At 58.7% G+C, this 21,041-nt stretch overlaps 2 protein-coding genes across 4 annotated transcripts in view; one reads left to right on the plus strand and one right to left on the minus strand.

Moving 5' to 3' along the window:
* The window catches only part of SCYL1 (SCY1-like 1 (S. cerevisiae)), a 13,872-nt gene extending 4,219 nt beyond the window's left edge, over nt 1-9,653 (plus strand). Inside the window, exons 7-18 of the mRNA XM_011965238.1 lie at nt 2,031-2,189; nt 2,965-3,072; nt 4,075-4,188; nt 6,177-6,332; nt 6,906-7,094; nt 7,213-7,288; nt 7,540-7,704; nt 7,992-8,083; nt 8,759-8,830; nt 8,915-9,130; nt 9,218-9,272; nt 9,389-9,653. Of these exons, the coding sequence (XP_011820628.1) occupies nt 2,031-2,189; nt 2,965-3,072; nt 4,075-4,188; nt 6,177-6,332; nt 6,906-7,094; nt 7,213-7,288; nt 7,540-7,704; nt 7,992-8,083; nt 8,759-8,830; nt 8,915-9,130; nt 9,218-9,272; nt 9,389-9,513 (1,527 nt within the window). The 3' untranslated portion in view covers nt 9,514-9,653. The remainder of the gene's footprint in view (nt 1-2,030; nt 2,190-2,964; nt 3,073-4,074; nt 4,189-6,176; nt 6,333-6,905; nt 7,095-7,212; nt 7,289-7,539; nt 7,705-7,991; nt 8,084-8,758; nt 8,831-8,914; nt 9,131-9,217; nt 9,273-9,388) is intronic.
* Nucleotides 9,654-9,744: 91 nt separating this feature from the next.
* LTBP3 (latent transforming growth factor beta binding protein 3) overlaps nt 9,745-21,041 on the minus strand; it is a 19,665-nt gene continuing 8,368 nt past the window's right edge. For 2 of the 3 annotated variants that reach the window (XM_011965181.1, XM_011965180.1), the window contains exons 12-27: nt 19,271-19,396; nt 19,034-19,165; nt 18,782-18,910; nt 18,125-18,247; nt 17,765-17,887; nt 14,436-14,558; nt 14,114-14,233; nt 12,506-12,634; nt 12,034-12,201; nt 11,779-11,862; nt 11,403-11,531; nt 11,162-11,299; nt 10,650-10,811; nt 10,479-10,559; nt 10,259-10,390; nt 9,759-10,165 (exon numbers count right to left, since the gene is read on the minus strand). In XM_011965181.1, coding sequence (XP_011820571.1) covers nt 10,014-10,165; nt 10,259-10,390; nt 10,479-10,559; nt 10,650-10,811; nt 11,162-11,299; nt 11,403-11,531; nt 11,779-11,862; nt 12,034-12,201; nt 12,506-12,634; nt 14,114-14,233; nt 14,436-14,558; nt 17,765-17,887; nt 18,125-18,247; nt 18,782-18,910; nt 19,034-19,165; nt 19,271-19,396 — 2,051 coding nt within the window. In that variant the 3' untranslated portion in view covers nt 9,759-10,013. Of the gene's footprint in view, nt 10,166-10,258; nt 10,391-10,478; nt 10,560-10,649; nt 10,812-10,929; nt 11,071-11,161; nt 11,300-11,402; nt 11,532-11,778; nt 11,863-12,033; nt 12,202-12,505; nt 12,635-14,113; nt 14,234-14,435; nt 14,559-17,764; nt 17,888-18,124; nt 18,248-18,781; nt 18,911-19,033; nt 19,166-19,270; nt 19,397-21,041 lie in introns of all 3 variants that reach the window. The other variant, XM_011965179.1, reaches the window with a different exon arrangement.

The following is a 21,041-nucleotide window of genomic DNA, read 5'->3' on the forward strand; positions in this document are numbered from 1 at the left end:
AGACCAGCCTGACCAACATGGAGAAACCCCGTCTCTACTAAAAATACAAAAAATTAGCCGGATGTGGTAGCGCATACCTGTAATCCCAGCTACTCGGGAGGCTGAGGCGGGAGAATCACTTGAACCTGTGAGGCAGGAGGTTGCGGTGAGCTGAGACTGTGCCATTGCGCTCCAGCCTGGGCAACGAGCAAAACTCAGTCTCAAAAAAAAAAGAAAGAAAAAACCAGTGCAGGAAAGAAAGTACTGGAGTGGGTGTTCAGGGATGGGCTCTCTGAAGTGACATTTGAGCTGGGGCCTGAAGGACATGATGGTGGGAGCCAGAGGGATGGTACCTGGAGGAGGAGTTCCAGGCAGAGGCGACAGCACACGGAGAGATGCTAAGGAGGGAGCCCTCTGCTTTGCCTCTGAACCTTGGTTTCCGCATGTATATAGTGAGGAGCATCCAGGTGCACTGGCCCGCAGGGTTGCTGTAGGGAGGAGGGAGGGAGGCTCTGCTCTATGCAATGCCTGGACCCAGCCGTGTGTGAGGAAAACAGCGGGAGCTGAGAATCAGAATCAGGAGCAAGGGAGGAGAGTGGCAGGCACTCCGCAGACCCTGACCCAGCAGATGCCATGGAATCTTGACTCAGATGCTGCGGGGCGGGGAGGGCCTTTGGAGGGTGGGAACCTGGAAGGAGAAGCTGCTGGAAATGCTGAGGCCCTGTTGCCTCCTGGGCAGTGTCGGGGCAGCAGGAACTTTGTTATGTGGAGTTCTCCTCATACGGCTGGCTCTGCCAAGCTGCCCTTCTCCCTGAAATGTGCCTCATAGGAAATGGGGTTTCGGGAGCTTCCCGGAGAACATGAGAGGGCAGTGCCCAGGGGCCCCTCTTCCCATTGCTGGGTGGCGTGGTGGAGAGAACCCAGCTGTGACTCTCGATGTATGACCTTGGATGTGATTTAGCCTCTCTGGGCCTTGGCCCCGCTGAATCATGTGATCAGAGCACCAAGCCTGCCTCCCACGCTGGTCTGAGCTGCTTGAGGGCCATCTAGGTCCTCCTTGTCCCAAGCCAGAGGTCGCCTCTCCCAGGCTAAGCCGTGGCTGTGGGGATGGCGGTACAGCACCCGGACTTTGGAACACAATACTGGCCACTCTTGGCTGCTGATCTTGACCCTCTATCTCCCCCTTTGTGAATGGGGGGAGTGACAGCATCTTTTGAAGTGTACAGCACAGGAGAGGCGCCAAACCACTGAGTCAGACCCTCCTCTGACTGCTTCTTAGCTGTGTGACTTTGGACAAGCTCCTTGCCCTCTCTGTGCCTCAGCTTCCTTGTTGGTAAAATGTGGATTACATTAGCACCTACCTTGTAAAGTCGTGAAGAGGACTGAGATAATCTGTGTAAAGGTTTTAGCACATAATCTGTGCTCAGGAAATATGAGTTGGGGTATCATGGCCTCAAAGAGGGGTTAGGAGGACTAAAAGTAGACCATTGAGCTGACAGCCTGGTCCATTTTAGCTCAGTGGGAGGATGAGGTCTGGGGGTAAAGTGTACTTAATCCCTGCCTTCCTATGGCCTACCAGGAACTTCATGCCCAACCCAGCCAGGGCAGGGGAACCAAGTAAACCCCTTCACCTCTTTGATCTTCAGTTTCCTCCTCTGTGCTCACATCCTAGGTAGGGAGCAGTAGAGGCAACATTGATAAAGGGCCTGATGCCCCTAGTGATGCCTCTGATGCCCCTAGTGGCTGCTCTTCCAGCAACAGGTCAGGTGGCCGCAATGACAGCAATAGTCCCTAACGGACTGAGCATCTGCTGTGTGCCAGGACTATGCTACAGCTTTTATGTGCATTTTCTGGTTGAATTCTCAGAACAATCCCGTAGATAGTAGAGCTGTTATCCCATTTTACACGGCACTTAAGCGGTACAGCTGGGCTTTGAACCCAGGCAGCCAGGCTCTGGAGCCCATAAGCGTCAGTTCTTGTCCTCACCCATGGCTGGGTTTGGGCTACGGCCAGGCTGATCTCTTCCCTGGGTCCCATCCTCACTCCCCCAGATCAAAGAGCCAGCTGAGAAGCAAAAGTTCTTCCAGGAGCTGAGCAAGAGCCTGGATGCGTTCCCTGAGGATTTCTGTCGGCACAAGGTGCTGCCCCAGCTGCTGACCGCCTTCGAGTTCGGCAATGCTGGGGCCGTTGTCCTCACGCCCCTCTTCAAGGTGAGTGGAGCTGTGGGACCCAGAAGGCTGGCTAGGTGCACAGGAACTGCCAAAGAGAAGGCCCTGGGGTAGGGCAGCCTGGTTAGGGCAGACCCAAGCCCATATGTGCAGGAGCTTCCTGCCAGCGTCTATAAACAGGCACCTGACCAGCTGTGCCCTGGGGAGGAGAGACTCTGCCCCTAAAATCCTTTTCCCACAAACTTCTGGTTTCACAACCCTCAGCCCTTCCTCCATTTCCCTGGGTCTGACCTGTGCACCCTGGTTCCCAGGGCCCAGGGGATTACCTACTCACCACCCCACTTTGCCATCTCCCTCCTGACTGCTTAGCACTCAGCTCACCTGACTTCTGGGGGCTGGATCTTCCACCCCTTCCTCAGACCCCAGCCCACCTTTTTTTGGGCACCGGCCAGTCCCTGCCCTCCTCACCTTGGGGAGAACCCTTTCACCTGAAAGTCTTGCCAGGAGGGGAGAAGACAACAAGCAAGTCCTGTATAGCTAAGAACCCCCAGAAATTGCAGGCAGAATTTCTGCATATGGCATAAAGGTACCTCCTTGTAGGGGGTGGCCCAGAGCTTTCATCAGAGGCTGTGGCCCAGAAAGGTTAAGGGCAGGGCGGAGATGGAATATGGGCAGAGGAGCTGCTGAAGAAATGCCTGCCTCCCACTCTGCCATCACTTCGTTCCCATCCTGGGATATCAGCCCCAGGAATTTAGATGAGCCCAGCAAAGTCAGCCCATTCCTGTGAGTGGCCGAATCCTTCTTTCTGCCCTTTCAGGTGGGCAAGTTCCTGAGCGCTGAGGAGTATCAGCAGAAGATCATCCCTGTGGTGGTCAAGATGTTCTCATCTACTGACCGGGCCATGCGCATCCGCCTCCTGCAGCAGGTGAAGCCTCTACCAGACTCCACGGTGGTCCACCCCACCCAGACCCTACCCTGGCTGCTGGGGAGGCACCTGCCCTGGCTGCACAGGGACCCCAGAAACCCCACCCCTGAACATATACAGAAGTGAGGGAATCCCTGAGGCCAGGCTCTCAGGAAGTTGGCCACATACAGGGCTCCTTGGCAGCTTTGGGAATGGCCAACTGCCCAGGCTGCAGCACTCTAATGCCCCCTCCTCTCCTGGCTCAATCACTCTAGCCCTCTAGAGTGGGGATACAGTCTCTCTCCTGCCAACCCCAGGGCAGCTGGGAGCATCAGACAGGATGGATGGGGTCTAGGAAGTACCAGTGGTTCCCAGTGCCATTCCCTCTGCAACCACCAAACCCACCAGTCCTCCTCATGGCGCTGTGGGCAGGCGGGGAGGAGCAGGGCAGGGGTGGTACCCTCGTTTATAGAAGAGGCTCAGGCTGGGCGTGGTGGCTCATGCCTGTAATCCCAGCACTTTGGGAGGCCAAAGTGGGCAGATCACCTGAAGTCAGGAGTTCAAGACCAGCCTAGCCAACATGGTGAAACCCCGTCTCTACTAAAAATACAAAAATTAGCCAGGTATGGTGGTGGGTGCCTGTAATCCCAGCTGCTCGGGAGGCTGAGGCAGTAGAACCGCTTGAACCTGGGAGGCAGAGGTTGCAGTGAGCCGACATCGTGCCACTGCACTCCAGCCTTGGCGACAGAGCGAGACTCCATCTCAGAAAAAAAAAAAAAAATAGAACAGGCTCTGAGAGGGTGACCAGATGAGCCAGACTATGAGCCAGGCTTTCCTAGCGCCCTCCTGGCCTCTCCTCACTCCACCTGGGCCTGAAGCCAAACACCTGGGTAGGGGCTCAGGAGGTTGACCTGGCTGGCCAGTGCCTGCTGGGTGGAAAAGCTAAGCCAGGAGTGGTTCCATGGCTGTGGGGATAGAGTGGGAGGGGCTGACCATGTTGACACATCCCAACTTGGGCCACAGATGGAGCAGTTCATCCAGTACCTTGATGAGCCAACGGTCAACACCCAGATCTTCCCCCACGTTGTACATGGCTTTCTGGACACCAACCCTGCCATCCGGGAGCAGACGGTCAAGGTGGGTGTGACCAGGCCCAGAGTGGCTACCCCTGGTTTTCCAAGGCTTGGAGGGGCTCACCCTAGACACAGAGGCCTTGGCTTTGGCCCATAGGTCCAAGCAGGCACTGTCCTTGCTGTGTGGGTTCATGCTGTGGGTGCAGCTCCGCAGCTGGCGGAGAGGGGTGCAGGTCCTCCATTCAGCAGACAATGAGCACCTGCCTGTTCCTGGCCCAAGCCCCATGCTGGGAGGCAGCGTGCATGAGGTGCCCAGCCCCCTGCACTCATGGAGCTTCCTTACCAGGGCACAGAGAGTGGGCTTGCCAGACAATATAACAGAATTAGAACACATGTATTGTTGGCCGGGCGCGGTGGCTCACTCCTGTAATCCCTGCACTTTGGGAGGCTGAGGCGAGCGGATCACCTGAGGTCAGGAGTTCAAGACCAGCCTGACCAACATGGCGAAACCCTGTCTCTACTAAAAAATACAAAACCAACTGGGCATGGTGGCACATGCCTGTAATCCCAGCTACTCAGCAGGAGACTCAATTGAACCTGGGAGGCAGAGGTTGCAGTGAGCCAAGATCATGCCATTGCACTCCAGCCTGGGCAACAAGAGCGAAACTCCGTTTCAAAAAAAAAGAAAAGAAAATATATATTGTTGGAAAGCGTGGGGAGAAGAGTTTGTGGTTTTAGAAACAATGGTCAGGGGCTGGGCGCAGTGGCTCATGCCTGTGATCCCAGCACTTTGGGAGGCCCAGGTGGGAGGATCACTTGAGCCCAGGAGTTTGAGACCAGCCTGGTCATCGTGGCCAAACCCCATCTCTAAAAAAAATACAAAGGTTAGCCGCATTTGGTGATGCACGCCTGTAGTCCCAGCTACTCAGGAGGCTGAGGCAGGAGAATGGTGTGAACCCGGGAGACGAAGCTTGCAGTGAGCCGAGATCGCGCCACTGCTCTCTAGCCTGGGCCACAGAGCAGGACTCTGTCTCAAAAAAATAAAATAAAATAAAAATACAAAAAATTAGCTGGGCATTGGTGGTGGGCACTTGTAATCTCAGCCACTCAGAGGGCTGAGGCAGGAGAATTGCTGGAACCCAGGAGGTGGAGGTTGCAGTGAATAGATCACACCACTGCACTCCAGCCTGGATGACAGAGTGAGACTCCATCTCAAAAACAAAAAAGATATGGAGACGAGGGTGGCTCTGAGGCTTGTGGCCTGGGCAACTGGAAGGTTAGGAGTTGCTATTTACTGAGAAGCTGATGCAAGCAGGTTGGGCCCTGGGCCCCATCTTGGCTGTTTCTGTTAGGCAGCTGGATGGAGATGTCAAGTTGGCCACTGGTTATGCATGTGTGTAATTTAGGGAAGTCTGGGCGAGGGGTATGTGCCTGGGGGTTGTCAGCTCACAAGAAGGCATTTAAAGCCATGAAATGGCTGAGATCACCTAGGGCAAGAGTGTTAAATATAAAAGAGACCTCAAGATTGGCTCTGAGCGTGTGAACGTTAGAATCTCAGCCAGAGGAGCAGCCAGGCAGGTCAGGAGAACCAGGAGGGGCTGGTGTCCTGGAAGACCAGAGATCAGAGTTTCAGGGAGGGAAAACTCAGGGATGTCAGAACTGCTGAGGGTCAAGTTTGGTGAGGATGGAGAACTGGCCATTGAAATTAGTACCATGGAGGGCGTCAGTGACCCCACCCTGAGCCAGTTTGGCAGAGTGCGGGGCTGTTTGTATGAGTCTAGGTGGAGTGCCATCAGGAGAGCAGAGCAGAGGAAATGGGCGACAGGAGTGCAGACAGACTTTGGAGGTTTTGCCGTAAGAGGGGGACAGAAATGGGGTCCCTTTCCTCAACATGCTGGACAGGGCCAGGGCCAGGGCCAGGCCCAGGCTGGGAGGTGGCCTTGCAGGCTTTGATGGGTGTGCTCTGGGATGAGGGCTGCCAGGAGGCTGTTCCTGCACAAGACTCTTTGCCCACCAAAGCCCACAGTTCCCCTGCTCATTTCTGCCCCACAGTCCATGCTGCTTCTGGCCCCGAAGCTCAACGAGGCCAACCTCAATGTGGAGCTGATGAAGCACTTTGCACGGCTACAGGCCAAGGATGAACAGGGTCCCATCCGCTGCAACACCACGGTCTGCCTAGGCAAAATCGGCTCGTACCTCAGTGCCAGTGTGAGTGTCCTGCACAACTGCTGGAGCCTGGTCCCTGTCGCAGGACCACGGCCTCCTCCAGGGCCAGGAGTCCTGTGTGTGTGGGCCTTCATTCTCCCAGAGACCCAGGCCCTGAACGCTGTTGGTCCCATATCTGGGTTCCCAGAGGTGGAGTGAATTGGCCGAGGTCACACAGCCAGGAGGGTGGATCTGGGATCTGAATCCAGGCCTGCTTGGCCTCCCGGCCTGTGTGCATCCTCTCAGCCAGGGTTTGTAAGTTCAGATGCTTGCTGTGCCCAGACAGTTAACAGGAATGAACAATCAGCTGGGCAGGGAGGAAGGGAGCCTGTGTCCGAGCCCTGGGGACAGCTGCTGTTGTGGTCCCATGCCCTGAGGCAGTGTGGAGCCCAGTGATTTGGGAAGAGAAGCCCAGGTCCAGAGTTTTAGGTAAACTCTCCCCATTTAAGTGATTCATTTACATTTTTCAGATTCTGGGGGCCTACGTGTGGCCCCGTTCTGGGAAGTAAGGGCTGGTGGTTCTGGGCCCCAACACTGACCCTCTACTCAGGAGCCCTCTTTCCTGCCCCATCATAGACCAGACACAGGGTCCTTACCTCCGCCTTCAGCCGAGCCACTAAGGACCCGTTTGCACCGTCCCGGGTTGCGGGTGTCCTGGGCTTTGCTGCCACCCACAATCTCTACTCAATGAACGACTGTGCCCACAAGATCCTGCCTGTGCTCTGCGGTCTCACTGTAGATCCTGAGAAATCTGTGCGGGACCAGGTGAGGCACAGCTGGGCCTGGCCTTGGGCTGGGGCTGTAGGGGATGTCAGGCCCTAGCTGGCCTGGTAGGTTCTTGGGAACCCCAGAGGCCCCAGCTCTGCCCCTTGTTACCCGACAGGCCTTCAAGGCCATTCGGAGCTTCCTGTCCAAACTGGAGTCTGTGTCGGAGGACCCGACCCAGCTGGAGGAAGTGGGTGAGTGGCCTACACTCGTGTTCCTTCTTTCCCTGCTATGTACTTGACAGTGACCTGTTTGTGTCCCACCCCCACTGGAGTTTCTGAAAGGCCCTTGTGAGCAGACTTGACTCAGCTCCCCCTTCACAGATGGGAGAACTCAGGCCTGGAGAAGGGAGTGGCGGCTACAGGGCACTGTCAATTCCTGCTGTCCTGTCACCCATGGGTACCTGACGTGCCCATACCCACCTCTCTCTCATGCCACTGCCCAGAGAAGGATGTCCATGCAGCCTCCAGCCCTGGCATGGGAGGAGCCGCAGCCAGCTGGGCAGGCTGGGCCGTGACCGGGGTCTCCTCGCTCACCTCCAAGCTGATCCGTGTGCACCCCACCACTGCCCCCGCAGAGACCAACATTCCCCAAAGACCCACACCTGAAGGTGAGCGTCCTGGCCTGGCTGCATCAGTGGCTGAGAGGGCTGGGAGCTGCAGGCACCCAGGAACTGTTACTGTCTGACTCCCCCGGGGATGGTGAGGGGAATATAGGGGCTGGGGTAGGCTCTAGTCACCCTGTGGGCTTCCTTGGCACCCCTTCTCCCCAGTAGCCCCCTTCCCCTAGCAGCCTCTGCCCTGTCCCAAGACTCCCCTGAAAGCTCAGTGAGCCTCTGCTCCCCAGGAGTTCCTGCCCCGGCTCCCACCCCTGTTCCTGCCACCCCTACAACCTCAGGCCACTGGGAGACACAGGAAGAGGACAAGGACACAGCAGAGGACAGCAGCGCTGCTGACAGATGGGACGACGAAGACTGGGGCAGCCTGGAGGTGTGTGGGGCTGAGGGAGCCTCCCCAGGGGACCCCAGCTCAAATTCACAGGCTGCCATTCAGGGAGCTTCTGTGGGGCCTGGCTGGAGTTGGCCTGTCCTCATCTGCATAGCATCCCTGGCGCATAGGCTTCATGGAGTGGCCATTGTAGACCAGAGCCAGCAGCAGGCCCCACTCAACCCGTGGCCCCAGGGAGCAGGCTGGGCAGATGGCGCCTGGGGCATTCCCTGGACTTCCTCACTCTCACCCACACCATCCCTTTTCCCCCTCCTCCAGTGCCCACCGAGCCCTGGGGTCAGCAAGGAGAGGCAACTCCTAGGTCTAGAACCAGACCAGTTCTGCTTGGGGCATGGGTTCAGGATGGGCTGAGGGAGGACTCGGGCTGCCCTCAGAATGGGGCAGAGCTGGGGGCCCAATTTCCCCATCTGACTGAGAGCAGCATTTTCTGGCCCCCAAGGCTGTTGGAAGGGGCATCTAGATCTCATTCCCCGGCCTCAGAGGGTTGAAGGCAGGCCAGGGTCAGCGTCCATTTAATATATGGGAAACAGAGCCTGAGGAGCAAATGAGGGGGAAGGCAAAAGACAGTGGTGGGGCCCGTGGCTCGGACGGTGCTGGGGCCGGCTCACTTGCCCTTTAGCATGCGGTGGGAGTCAGTGGTCCCTTCCCACACTGCAGCAGGAGGCTGAGTCCGTGCTGGCCCAGCAGGATGACTGGAGCACTGGGGGCCAAGTGAGCCGTGCTAGTCAGGTGAGCTGGGTCAGGTGGGTGTGTGTGTATGGGGCCCTTTCCTCCCTGGGCCCAGGGCTACTTCCCCTTCCCGCTCTTCTACAGGTCAGCAACTCCGACCACAAACCCTCCAAATCCCCAGAGTCCGACTGGAGCAGCTGGGAAGCTGAGGGCTCCTGGGAACAGGGCTGGCAGGAGCCAAGCTCCCAGGAGCCACCTCTCGAGGGTACGCGGCTGGCCAGCGAGTATAACTGGGGTGGCCCAGAGTCCAGCGACAAGGGTGACCCCTTCGCTACCCTGTCTGCACGTCCCAGCACCCAGGTACCCAGCATGGGTCTGGCGAGAGGGTAGAGATGGTGGGCCTCAGCCCGAAGTGGGCCCCACTGCAGCCCACACTTTTCTTTACAGCCTAGGCCAGACTCGTGGGGCGAGGACAACTGGGAGGGCCTGGAGACAGAAAGTCGTAAGTGCTTCCCCTGGGCGGGCTGAAGACTAGGGCTCCCCGACCAGCCCGTCCCTACAGGCCCCAGGCAGGCACTGGCTGGAGAGCTGAGACAGGGGCTCCCTTCCTAACCCCAGGACAGGCCAAGGCTGAGCTGGCCCGGAAGAAGCGCGAGGAGCGGCGGCGGGAGATGGAAGCCAAACGCGCCGAGAGGAAGGCGGCCAAGGGCCCCATGAAGCTGGGAGCCCGGAAGCTGGACTGAACCGTGCGGTGGCGCTTCCCGGCCGCGGAGAGCCCGCCCCACAGATGTATTTATTGTACAAACCATGTGAGCCCGGCCGGCCCGGCCAGGCCATCTCACGTGTACATAATCAGAGCCACAATAAATTCTATTTCACACCCCCCTGTGTCGGGCCCAGTCTAGCCCGTGGGAGGTGGCTGGGGTCTGGTGCCGCGCTGTGCAGCCCGCGCCCACGTCAGACGTGAACATCAATTTGCTTCGAAAGCCAAGGATAAAGAGGCACGATCTGATTTATCAGTTTCTAGGAAACACCCTCTGGGAGGAAGGCAGACAGCGCCCGCCGGGGACCTTACAACCGCCCGCCAACCGGGTGGGGCCGGTAGGGGCGCCGCGGGTCTCAAGGCGCAGGGAGGGTCTGCGGGCCCCAACGTCCCTGGGTCCGAGCCCCAAGTCGGGGCAGAAGTGAGGCCGAGCTCGCAGAAACCCCTCAGTGATCACCGAGGTCTGGGCCGAGGGCGGTGTCAGCGTCGGCGCTGGGGAACGCAGGCCCCGTGCGGGCGGCTGCGCGCGAAGCCGGCTTTGCAGACGCAGCGGAAGGAGCCGCTGGTGTTCACGCAGCGCTCGCTCTTGCACAGCAGCCCACGCTGGTTCAGCTCTCGGCACTCGTCGATGTCTGCAGGTGGGGCGACAGGTGCGGCTTCGCTGAGCCTCCAGGCGGCTCCTCACCACCGGCCCCTCCCCTGCCCCACCCCAAAGCCCCGCTCACCCACGCAGCGGGCACGGGAGGCGTCGAGCTGGAAGCCGCCGGGACACTCGCACACGGCGCCGCCTGGCCGCGGCACACAGCGGCCACTCACGCAGCGACACTCGTCCGAATCCTCCTCTGAACTGTCCTCATCTGCATGGCCCAGAACAATACGGCCTTCAACACTGACCCCCGGCCAAAGGCTACCAACCCCGCCACAGCCCGCCCCGGCAGCACTCACCTCTCGGGGGCTTCCCCAGCAGCAGGGGGCTCGTGTCCCAGAAGGAATTGCTTTCGCTCTGCGATGTCGGGCACTGGGACCCTGGGAGGAGCAGAGCTGGTCAGCGACGCTGGGTCCCCAGGCCCTGGCCCCCATCCTCGCTCCTGGCCAACTCCTCCCCGACTGCCTTACCCGCTCCGCGCGGCGGGCACGGGCGGCACTGGGCGCCCCAGCCGCGGCCCTGGCGGCAGCAGCAGTCGTCGAAGGTAAGGGCAGGCCCGGCCTGGGGGCCCGCGCACATGCCGTCCTCTCCGCGCTGACTCCAGCACACGTCGCGCCGCTCCGGGGCGCGCTCTGTGGACAGCACCTGGCATCAGGGAGGGGCCCAAGGCAGGGACCGCCCGCCTCCACCCCACACCACCAGCGCGGAAGCCACATGACGGACAGGGCCCTGGCCGACCCTCGCCCTCACCGGCCGGGCTCTCGGGGAGCTGGCAATCGCGGCCGGAGGGCCCGGGCACCCAGGGCGGGCGACACTCGCAGCGGTAGGAGCCCGGCAGGTTGACGCAGCGGCCAGGGCGGCAGGCTGCCGGGTCCTGACACTCGTCCACGTCTACGAACAGCGAGGGGGTGGGTGGGAGCCGTCACAGCTCGGCCCGGGCCCCGCCCCTCCCGCGTACCCCACTCCCCGGCCCGGGCCTCACCCATCTCTTCCGGGCTCAGGCACTGGCGCTGCGCAGGACTGTACTCTGCTGGGGGCGTGCAGGCACAGCGGTAGCCGCCGCGCGTGTTCTCACACACTCCGTTCCGGCAGTTGGACTCGTCCAGGCATTCGTCCACGTCTGCAGGGAGGAAAAGCGTGGGTGGTAGGGGCAGGCCCGGGATGGGCGGGGTGGCGCGTGTCTCCTTGCCGCTTCCCCACGGCCGCCAGGGGGCTGAGCTCACCCACGCATTCCAGCAGGTTCCCGTCGTAGTAGAAGCCCTGCTTGCAGTAGCACTCGTAGCCAGGCTGTGTGTTCACGCACTTGCCCTCCTTGCAAATCTCCGCCCCGAACAACATGCACTCGTCGATGTCTGACGGGTGACAAACAGTGGCCGCTCCGGTCCCGCAGCCGCGGCCGGAAGGCGTGGGCTGGGCTCACCACTGGAGCGAAGCCATCCCCGCGGGGCTGGGGGTGGGGCCTACCAGAGGGGCGGGGCCGGTGAGGAAGGGTGGGGCTTACTAGGCGCGGGCAGCTGACCCAGCGAGCCCCGGCGGGATACGCGTGATCCCAGCCCGGGGTGAGTGAGTGCGGGGCGGGCGGAGCGGCGGGGCGCTTACCACGGTGGGCTGGGATGCCGTAGTTGACGATGTTGTTGTCCTGGGTGTAGCCCTTTCCGTCTGGGCAGAGGCTGTGGAACTCGGCTGCGGGGGCAGGGCGGCCGTGGGGAGGGAAGGGGCAGGACTGAGCGCGCGCGTGGGTTTAGGGCTGCAGCCCGCCGCCTATTTCCCAACTGCCAGGGGGCGCCATTTCCCACATTTGGCTTCCAGAGGAAGAAACTGAAGATCTGGGAAGGGACCTGCCCGGCTCCTGACCTGAGCTGTAGACTGGGCAGGGGTAGATTTCGCAGTGGTCGCCCCAGCCGGCCCCCAGCGAGCAGCAGCACTCCTGCTGGGTGACGTTGGTGGCCAATACGCTGTCGCAGAACACTGTGTCATCGAAGTTCAGGTAGCACTCCTTCTTGTGGTGGGGCTGCTCCACCTCTGAGGGGTGGAGGGCAGCTCAGGGTCGTGCACAGACCCCCTTGGCCCTGTCCACCCTGCCCACCCACCACAGCTCTTTCCCCCCACCTTCCCTGGCTCCCCTCAGTCTCCTCCTGAGAGCTGGCTTTGTTCTCAACGTGGTGTTCTGGGCCCTTCATGGTCTGGCCCCACCAGACTCCCCCAGACAAAAGGATTTCTTCCGGTTCCCCAAATTCAGGAGGGTGAGGCCAGGACACATCTCTGAACCCCAGCTGCAGCTCAGGGGAGTTGTCCAGTCCAAGGGAGGCGCTGGGAGGATACTCACCCTCACAACCGTGCTGGTCCTGGGTGGGAGTGAAGCCCTCATCGCAGACACACACATAGGAGCCCTGAAGGTTCTTGCAGGCCCCGTGGGGAAGGCACAGGCCTGGGTCCTGGGTGCACTCATCTATGTCTGGGGGGCAAGAGTAGCGCAGATGGAACCCCAGCCCCTCTTTCCCTGGGGCTGCACCTCAAGGGCCTCACGCAAGTTCAGAACCTGAATTTCCACTTTGGTTTCAAAGTATGTACAGCAGGAAGTCTGCTGAGCCTGTGCATGTGTCTGAATGTGCATGTGAACATTCACTGCTGTCCTTCATAACACCTTCAGTGGCTCCCACTAACCTTACAAGACCTAAAGGTATCGGAAGCCCAAATGGAAAAGCCTCAAATGCCACTAAACTCAGCTTGGCATTTGAGGCCTTTCGAATTGAGCTTCGGATACCTTTAGGTCTCATCACGCCTTACTCTAGACCACCTTCCACTCCCCAACTCTGTGCTCAGGGCACCCTCCCCTCCTCTGTAAACGTAACTAGCTCCTTCCAGATCTCTGTGCTTTGCAATTACTGCTCTTTGGTCCTGGAATGACTTCTCGTGCCTTGCCTTTCCCATGCCTAGGGAACTCCTACTTACGTTTTGGTCCAGTTCAGTCCAGTTCAGCATTCACCTCCCCATTGCAATTAATCATTAGTCCATACCTTTCTTGACACCCAGGACCCTGAACTGTCAGAATCAGTTTACATGTCGGCCTCCCCTAGCTGGGAGCCCTGGGTGATTGCTGATTACCTAGTACAAAGCACAGAACCTGGAAAATAGTAGGTGCTCAATAAACTCTTTTTTTTTTTTTTGAGATGGAATCTCACTCTGTTGCCCAGGCTGGAGTGTAGTGGCGCAATCTCGGCTCACTGCAATCTCCGCCTCCCGTGTTCAAGCGATTCTTCTGCCTCGGCCTCCCGAGTAGCTGGGACTACAGGCGCGTACCATTACGCCCGGCTAATTTCTGTATTTTTAGTAGAGACAGGGTTTCACCATATTGGCCAGGCTGGTCTCAAACTCCTAACCTCATGATCTGCCCGCCTCAGCCTCCCAAAGTGCTGGGATTACAGGCATGAGCCACTGCCCCCAGTCTGAGCCACTGCCCCCAGTCTGAGCCACTGCACTCAGCCTAAACTTTTGTTGGATGAACGCATGTATGGGTGAGTTGATGGGGAAGACCAATACATTAATATCTGTAAAGAGCTTAACAGAGTGCCTGGCACACTGTAAGCACAACAATAGCACTAACTGTCATGTTTACTGTGATCATTGTTATTCCAGGTGAAAGACCGGAAGGCTGAGCAGATGGATGGGTGGGTGGGTGGAAGGATGGATGAAAAGATGGATGGATGGAAGGAAGGAAGGAAGAAAAGAAGAAAAGGAAGGGAGGGAGGAAGGAAGGAAGGAAGGAAGGAAAGAAGGAAGGAAGGAAGGAAGGAAGGAAGGAGGGAAGGAAGCAAGGAGGGAAGGAAGGAGGGAAGGAAGGAGGGAAGGAAGGAATAGAGAAAGGCCACAGTGTATCTAGGGAATTGCTGCTCCCTGTCACATCCCTCAGGAACTCTCAGCCAGTCCCCCATACCTTGGCATTTCCTGCCACCCACCAGCCGATGCCCCTGGGGGCAAAGACATCTGTAGGAGCCATTGGTATTGATGCAGTCACCCCCAATGCAGGCTGCAGGGAAGTCACACTCATCAATGTCTGTAGGGGATGGAAGGGGTGGAGACTCTCAGGGGCTGATCACCACCCCCGGACTGAGGCAGCCAGAGATTTCCCCCAGAGCCCTGGGTCAGTCCCACGCCTCCATGCCCCAACTGAGATCTGGATTAGGACTGGACCCTGGGGGGTGGGGGTCCTGGGGTAGGGAGGCACAGGTCAGCACCCCAGCTCTAAGATCCCTCACCCTCGCAGTGGCTCCGGTCCCTGGACAGATGGTAGCCAGAGAGGCACTGACACTGGAAAGATCCTGGCGTGTTGGTGCAGATGCCATTGTCACACACGTCCCCAGCCTCACACTCGTCCACATCTGAAGGGCATAGGGGGTGTCAGAGGACCAGGCTGGGAGGTCTTGGGTTTCTACTACTCTTTTCTCACTTCTACGCATGGCCTGGAGCACCAGAGCTGAGGCCAGCAGCACTCAAGCACAGGTCTCACCCTGCTTCTGGGTGGCACATGGTGCCCTGGTGACCAGGCCGGTGCTGCCAGGGTCCCTAGGCCAGGTCTGATGCTAAAGAGCCTCCCCAGCCTCTCCCAGCCTCTCTCCCTGCCCCAGCCGCTTTCACTGCTGCTCCCATCCTTCCCTCACCTGCCATGGCTCCCTTTTTCCCAGGTGGATAAACTCCCTATCCCTGTCCTTTCCACTTTCTCCTGCTCATGAGGTAAAGGAACTTGACCCTCCCCCGGGACACACTTTCCTGAGGCCTCTTTGGTGGAGCCGGTTGTTGCCCACACCCCAGACCTCTCCAAGCCACGGCTCTGCCTCTGAGGTGCCGCTGGCCTCCTGCAGCCTCAGCCCTCCTGTGGCTGTCAGCACCCACCTTCCTCGCTCCTCCTGCTCTGTTTTCCTCTCCATCCTGGGAGTTTCAAACATCCCCGTGGACAAACAGTTCAGCCTCTGACCTCACATTCCTGGATCTCTCGGCTTCCATGACCTTCCCCTCACTCTCAGGGTCCCAAGGGGATTTTCATCACTCAGATCTGCTCCACCCTGGGGCCCTCAGAGGCTGCCTGCTTTCCACGGTTCTCAGGTCCTCACTTCCACCTTCCCTCTCACAGGGCCTGGTGCCTCCCTCTCAGTCCTCTGAGCTTGCCTAACACCCTCAGACTCTGACAGTTCCCGGCTGGAGCCCAGGGTTCATCATCCCTAGGACTCCCGTCCCTGATCCATAAACACCTCTCCTTCCTCCTCATGGTCTGGCAATGCCCAGTCTCTGGTCAGAGCTGTGGCCTGTGGATCCTGGGTGTAGGGTGGGATTGGAGCAGCCACCAAGCTGAGCATGCTGGGCCAGAGCCACACGCTTCAGCCTCAGTCCAGCAGAGCCTCGTGTGGCTGGCACCTCCCTCTCTGACTCCTCTCAAGCTTTGACTTCCACAAAGCCCCTAGGCAGCCCCATGCCCTGGGGCATTTCCAAACCGCCACTGTTCTCCTGAGTCCCCTACTCAACCCAGGCCCTTCACTGTGTATTGAGAGAATTAAGGGTAATCGCCCTTAACCCACTGAACATCGTTATCTACATCCATTCCCCTCCTGCTCCTGTTACAGCAAGAGATGTCCTTCCCCTGTCCACAGCCAGCTGCCCACTGGCTCTCCTCCCTCCTCTCCTGACCCTGGTGCCCTTGTCTCCTGGTCCACTCTCTTGGCATCACCTCCTCAGCCTATACCAAAGCCCTACTTAGGAAGAGCAAGAGTCCCCAGGTCTTGTTCTTCCTCACTTGCTGCCCACATATCCTGGCCTCTGTCCCCATCATATCCCAAAAGCTACCCTGCCAAGGCCACGAAGGACCTTCTTGCCAAGGAAGGCATCACTAGAATTTCCATGTAGGATTAGGGGGCAGACCCCTAAGTCTTGTTCTAAGACTTGTTTTCTCACCAGTTCTTATTTTACAAGAACCTCTCTACTGCACTTAGCTCATCCTCCTCCTTCCCTGGAAATATGTCCTCCTCAGCTTCCCAGATGGTGCCCCTCAGGTGCCCCTACTATCCCTCCCCCACCATGTCCTCCAACTCCTTCCCCAGCCTGCCTCTGAACTGTCAGTGTCCACAAGGCTCTGCTAGATGCTCTGCTTACCCAACCCACCTTGGGTTGGCTAAGCAGGCCCACCCAAGACTCCATAGCTCCCCTGGTCCATGGTCCATCATTCCAGGTGGGTATGCTGGCATCTCCTGCTGAGAGGCACGATCCACCCAATTTGTGCAATGTGGAGCTCAGCATTTTCCCTCCCAAATATGCTCACTTCTGAGGACCCATTCCCAGTGAGCAGCACCACCCCCTCACTCACCCAAACCAGAAACGGGGAGGGGTCGTTACCACCCTCACTTTCACTTGACATCCAGTTAAAAAACCCAGGAGGTCTAACATTTCTCCAATACCATCGTCTCATGGCCATCCTGAGGCCACCACTCATCCTGTCCACCACTGTCTCCGCCCTAAGTCTCTCCAACAGACCTCCAGCTACCCTCCACAATCAGCAGCCGGGAACGTTCTAAAACAAATGACAAATCTTGTCACTCTTGCACTTAAAATGCTTCAGGTGAACACCTTCTGGGTGAAGCACAACCTCCCAGGCAGGAATTAGGGGACCCTCCAAGGGATGGGGATCTGCCCCTCCCCAGCCGGCCTCAGCCCCCCATACCCGGGTCATTCCTTACAGTTCCCCAACACCCCACCCTCTGTCTCACCTCTGATCTGCCAGTGCCAGCCCCTGTGCCTGGCATGCTGTTCCTCTCCTCCTCCTTTCTTGCCTAATTCCTAGTGATTCTTTAAGACGACCCAGGCCTCCTTCCTCCCATCCCGCTGTGTCTCCAGGAAGCAGCCCAGCTGCATCCAGGCCCAGCACTGCACACTACAGTCTGTGTCTTTCCTTCAGTTTTCTCTGAGTCCCAGCCCCCAGCCCCGCCTCTTGGTGTATAATAAACATGAGTGCAGGGGGGACTACTATCCTCTCCACCCATTCTTTGATAGCTTTTTTCCTTCAAATTTAAGTAACATGCTTTGCAAATGCAGCTTCAAGCTCTGCCCCCTAAGACTCTTGCTATGTGGAAATTCTAGTGGTGCCTTTTTTTTTTTTTTTTTTTTGAGACGGAGGCTCGCTTTCGCCCAGGCTGGAGTGCAGTGGTGCAATCTCGGCTCACTGCAAGCTCGGCCTCTCGGGTTTACGCCATTCTCCTGCCTCAGCCTCCCGAGTAGCTGGGACCACAGGCGCCCGCCACCACTCCCGGCTTTTTGTATTTTTAGTAGAGACGGGGTTTCACCGTGTTAGCCAGGATGGTCTCGATCTCCTGACCTCGTGATCCGCCCGTCTCGGCCTCCCAAAGTGTTGGGATTACCGGCGTGAGCCACCGCGCCCCGCCCTAGTGGTGCCTTTCTTGCAAGGTTCGTTGAGAAAATGAATGAGCAGAGCCACCTGGGGATGAATGAGCTACCTTCCACCCACTGTTTACAGCGTGACCCGCTCCCTGGCTTCAGCGCGTGGAGCGCTGCGGAGGCCCGGGACTGGGGTGCTGGCGCTCACCTACGCAACTGCGGCCGTCGGGCGCGGGCGCGTAGCCCTGGGCACAGGTGCAGCGGAAGGAGCCCGGGAGGTTCTCGCACCAGCCAGGCGAGCAGGGGCTGCCCTCGGCGCACTCGTTCACATCTGCGGCAGAAAGACCTAGCCTCGGACTCTGCCCCACCGGAAGGCGGACCGCGCACCCCTCGGGGATGTGGGACTCTTCCTCCCAGGAACGCGGGATTGAGCGGACAGCGTCCACTCTCGGAAGGCCCCGCCCCCAGACGCCAATCACCACCGCTAGCCCCGCCCCGCCCCCAGCGGAGCCAGACTGGGGTAGGCACCCGACAGCCCCACCCACTCGCATCCAGGCCCCGCCCTCACCGCGACAGGCCCCGCCCCCCTGACTGCGGTAGCCAGGTTGACAGGCTATGCACTTGAAGCTCCCGGGCTTGTTCTCGCATTTGCCATCCGGGCAGGAGCTCGGGTCCCGGCACTCGTCGATATCTGCACGGGAGGGAGAAGGAAGAGGACCCATCTGCGGACAACGTGGGTGGCCCGACTCCCAGCGTCCACAGCAGGGCCTTCCCCCTACACAAATCTACGAGGCTCCCGGAACCGCAACCTCTGAAAGGCCCAGAGCTGAGCATACAGGCTGGGTGCGGTGGCTCACGCCTGTAAATCCCAGCACTTTGGGAGGCCGAGGCGGGTGGATCACCTGAGGTCAGGAGTTCCGAGACCAGCGTTGCCAACAAGGTGAAACCCCGTCTCTACTAAAAATACAAAAATTAGCCAGGCGTGGTAGCAGATGTCTGTAATCCCAGATACTCGGGAGGCTGAGGCAGGAGAATCGCTTGAACCCGGGAGGCGGAGGTTGCAGTGAGCCAAGATCTTACCACTGCACTCCAGCCTGGGCGACAGAGACAGACTCCGTCTCAAAAAAAAAAAAAAATAATAATAATAATGCAGGCCCCCCAGGCCCACCCCAGGTGGGGAGACAGCTAAGGAGCTCCTTCTTTGATCTGAATGGGTTCCCCTCACCTTCGCACACAGGAGGCCGGGAGGCTTTGAGCCGGTAGCCGGGGTAGCAGTTGCACTTGTAGTGACCGGGAAAGTTGATGCAGAAGCCGCCGTCGCCGCACAGGTGGGGCTTGGCGCATTCGTTCAGGTCTGTGCGGGAGGAAGGGGCCACGAAGCGGGTGTTGGAGGCGGCGGCCGTGGGGTGGGGATTACACGGCGGTCTGGAGGAGAGCCTGTCCCACCCAAGGCCGCCCCCGCCCTGGCGGCGCTCACCCACGCACGAGCGCCCCCCGGCGCCCACATGCAGGCGGTAGCCGCGGTTGCAGTGGCAATTGTAGGAACCGCCGGTGTTCATGCAGATGCCCCTGCCCGGGCCACAGGGCTCTGCCTCGCACTCGTTCACATCTGAGAAGAACCGGTAGGCCGAGAAAAGTCAAAGGAAGCGTCACTATCCAGGGTCGCCCGCCCTCCGCTACCCACCTGCACGCCCGCCGCCTGCCCCGCCCTCACCCACGCAGTAGCGGTGCTGCGGATGTGACCGGTAGCCCGGGTTGCAGTGGCAGGAGTAGTCTGGGGGGCCCGGGACGCACTCTCCATGGCCACAGATGTTCTGGTTCAGTCGGCACTCATCAGTCTCTGCGGGCATGGCCAGGTCAGGGGGCGGAGCAGGGAGCGCTCACCTTATGTCAAATCCCCAGGGCAGACCTTAACACCCTAGTCACACCATGACCTCAGGTTCCTGTATGCCCATACTCCAACTCCAGGATATCCTATTTCTCTATGTTAGATAACCCCAATATCAAGACCCCAGAAAGCTCCAAACCAGGACTCTGACTTCCTTATTACCCCACACCCAGGCCGCCATACTTCCATTCCTAGTTCACTCCAAGACCCTGACCCCAGTCACCTTAAACCAAGCCACATCCCCTCAGGGCCCCTCAGCAGTCCCAGTACTCCCACCCAAGGGACTAAAACTCCTTTCTCCCCAGTCACCTCAACACCTCAAACTCTATAGCCTCAGTCACACCACTATCCTCTAGCCCAGTGACTCCAAAAGCCCTTGCCCCAGGGATCAGACCCCCCTATTCCAGAAGGGTTGATTACCCCCCTCCCAGGACTAGCAGTAGCTGGTTTCCTGGAAATCCTAACTAGTGCCAGAGTTGTGCACAGGCGCTCAGATTCAGGAACCCTCCCTCACTCTCTTTGTCACCAAGCCCAGGACTCCCTGCCTCCAACATCTCCCTCCTTTGGATCCTCACTGCTCACCAGTTTCATTTCCCACACCCCCTTCCCCCTCACCCCTGCCATGCAGCCTGGGCCATGACAGTGAACTCTGCTGCGCCCCAAACCCACCTGGCCAGTGGGCTTTGCAGGTGGTTCTCTTTGCCTGGAGTACCTCTCCTTAGGCTTCCTTAACAGCCCCTCCTTTGAGGGGCCTTGTCCACATTCCCAGTTCCCCCAAGAACAGCCATCTCCCACCTGAGCCCTCACCCCAGGAGCTCATGGAGGATCAGGGTTTCAGTTGGATTGGCAGTTCCCTTGTGGTTTTGAAGCCTACACAGGCATGGGCTTGAACGCGGCTCAGTTGTGTGACCTGGGGCAGGTTACTGAACCTCTCTGAGGCTCAGTTTTCTCATCTGGAAAATGAGGCTAACAATGCTCACTTCACAGAGTATGAGAAAGTTAAATGGTATGTAGAATGTAAAACTCTTCGGACAGTACCTGGCACAAAGGGACTGCTCAGTCTGAGCCAGCAGTTATGATGCTCAAAATCCTGCAGACACCGCCCACAGCCTCTGGCATCAAACTCAAGCCTCCTGACAAGGCTCCATGCACTGGACTTCCCCTGGTTCAGAGACACTGGCCTGTGTGTGGGTTCTCCCTCCTCCACCAGTGTTTCATGCTTCCATGCCTTTGCCCGAACTTCATTTCCCTTGTGATATCCTTTTCCCAAGCTGAATGCCCCTCTGTTCCTCACTTCTCTGGCACTTCTAACCTTTCTTTCTTTCCCTCCCTCCCTCCCTCCCTCCCTCCCTTCCTTCCTTCTCTCTCTCTCTCTCTCTTTTTGAGACGGAGTCTCGCTCTGTCGCCCAGGCTGGAGTGCAGTGGCCGGATCTCAGCTCACTGCCAGCTCCGCCTCCCGGGTTCATGCCATTCTCCTGCCTCAGCCTCCTGAGTAGCTGGGACTACAGGTGACCGCCACCACGCCTGGCTAATTTTTTGTATTTTTAGTAGAGACGGGGGTTTCACCATGTTAGCCAGGATGGTCTTGATCTCCTGA

Source organism: Mandrillus leucophaeus, unplaced genomic scaffold (genome assembly GCF_000951045.1).
Source record: "Mandrillus leucophaeus isolate KB7577 unplaced genomic scaffold, Mleu.le_1.0 Scaffold718, whole genome shotgun sequence".
NCBI classification, from domain to species: Eukaryota; Metazoa; Chordata; class Mammalia; order Primates; family Cercopithecidae; genus Mandrillus; species Mandrillus leucophaeus.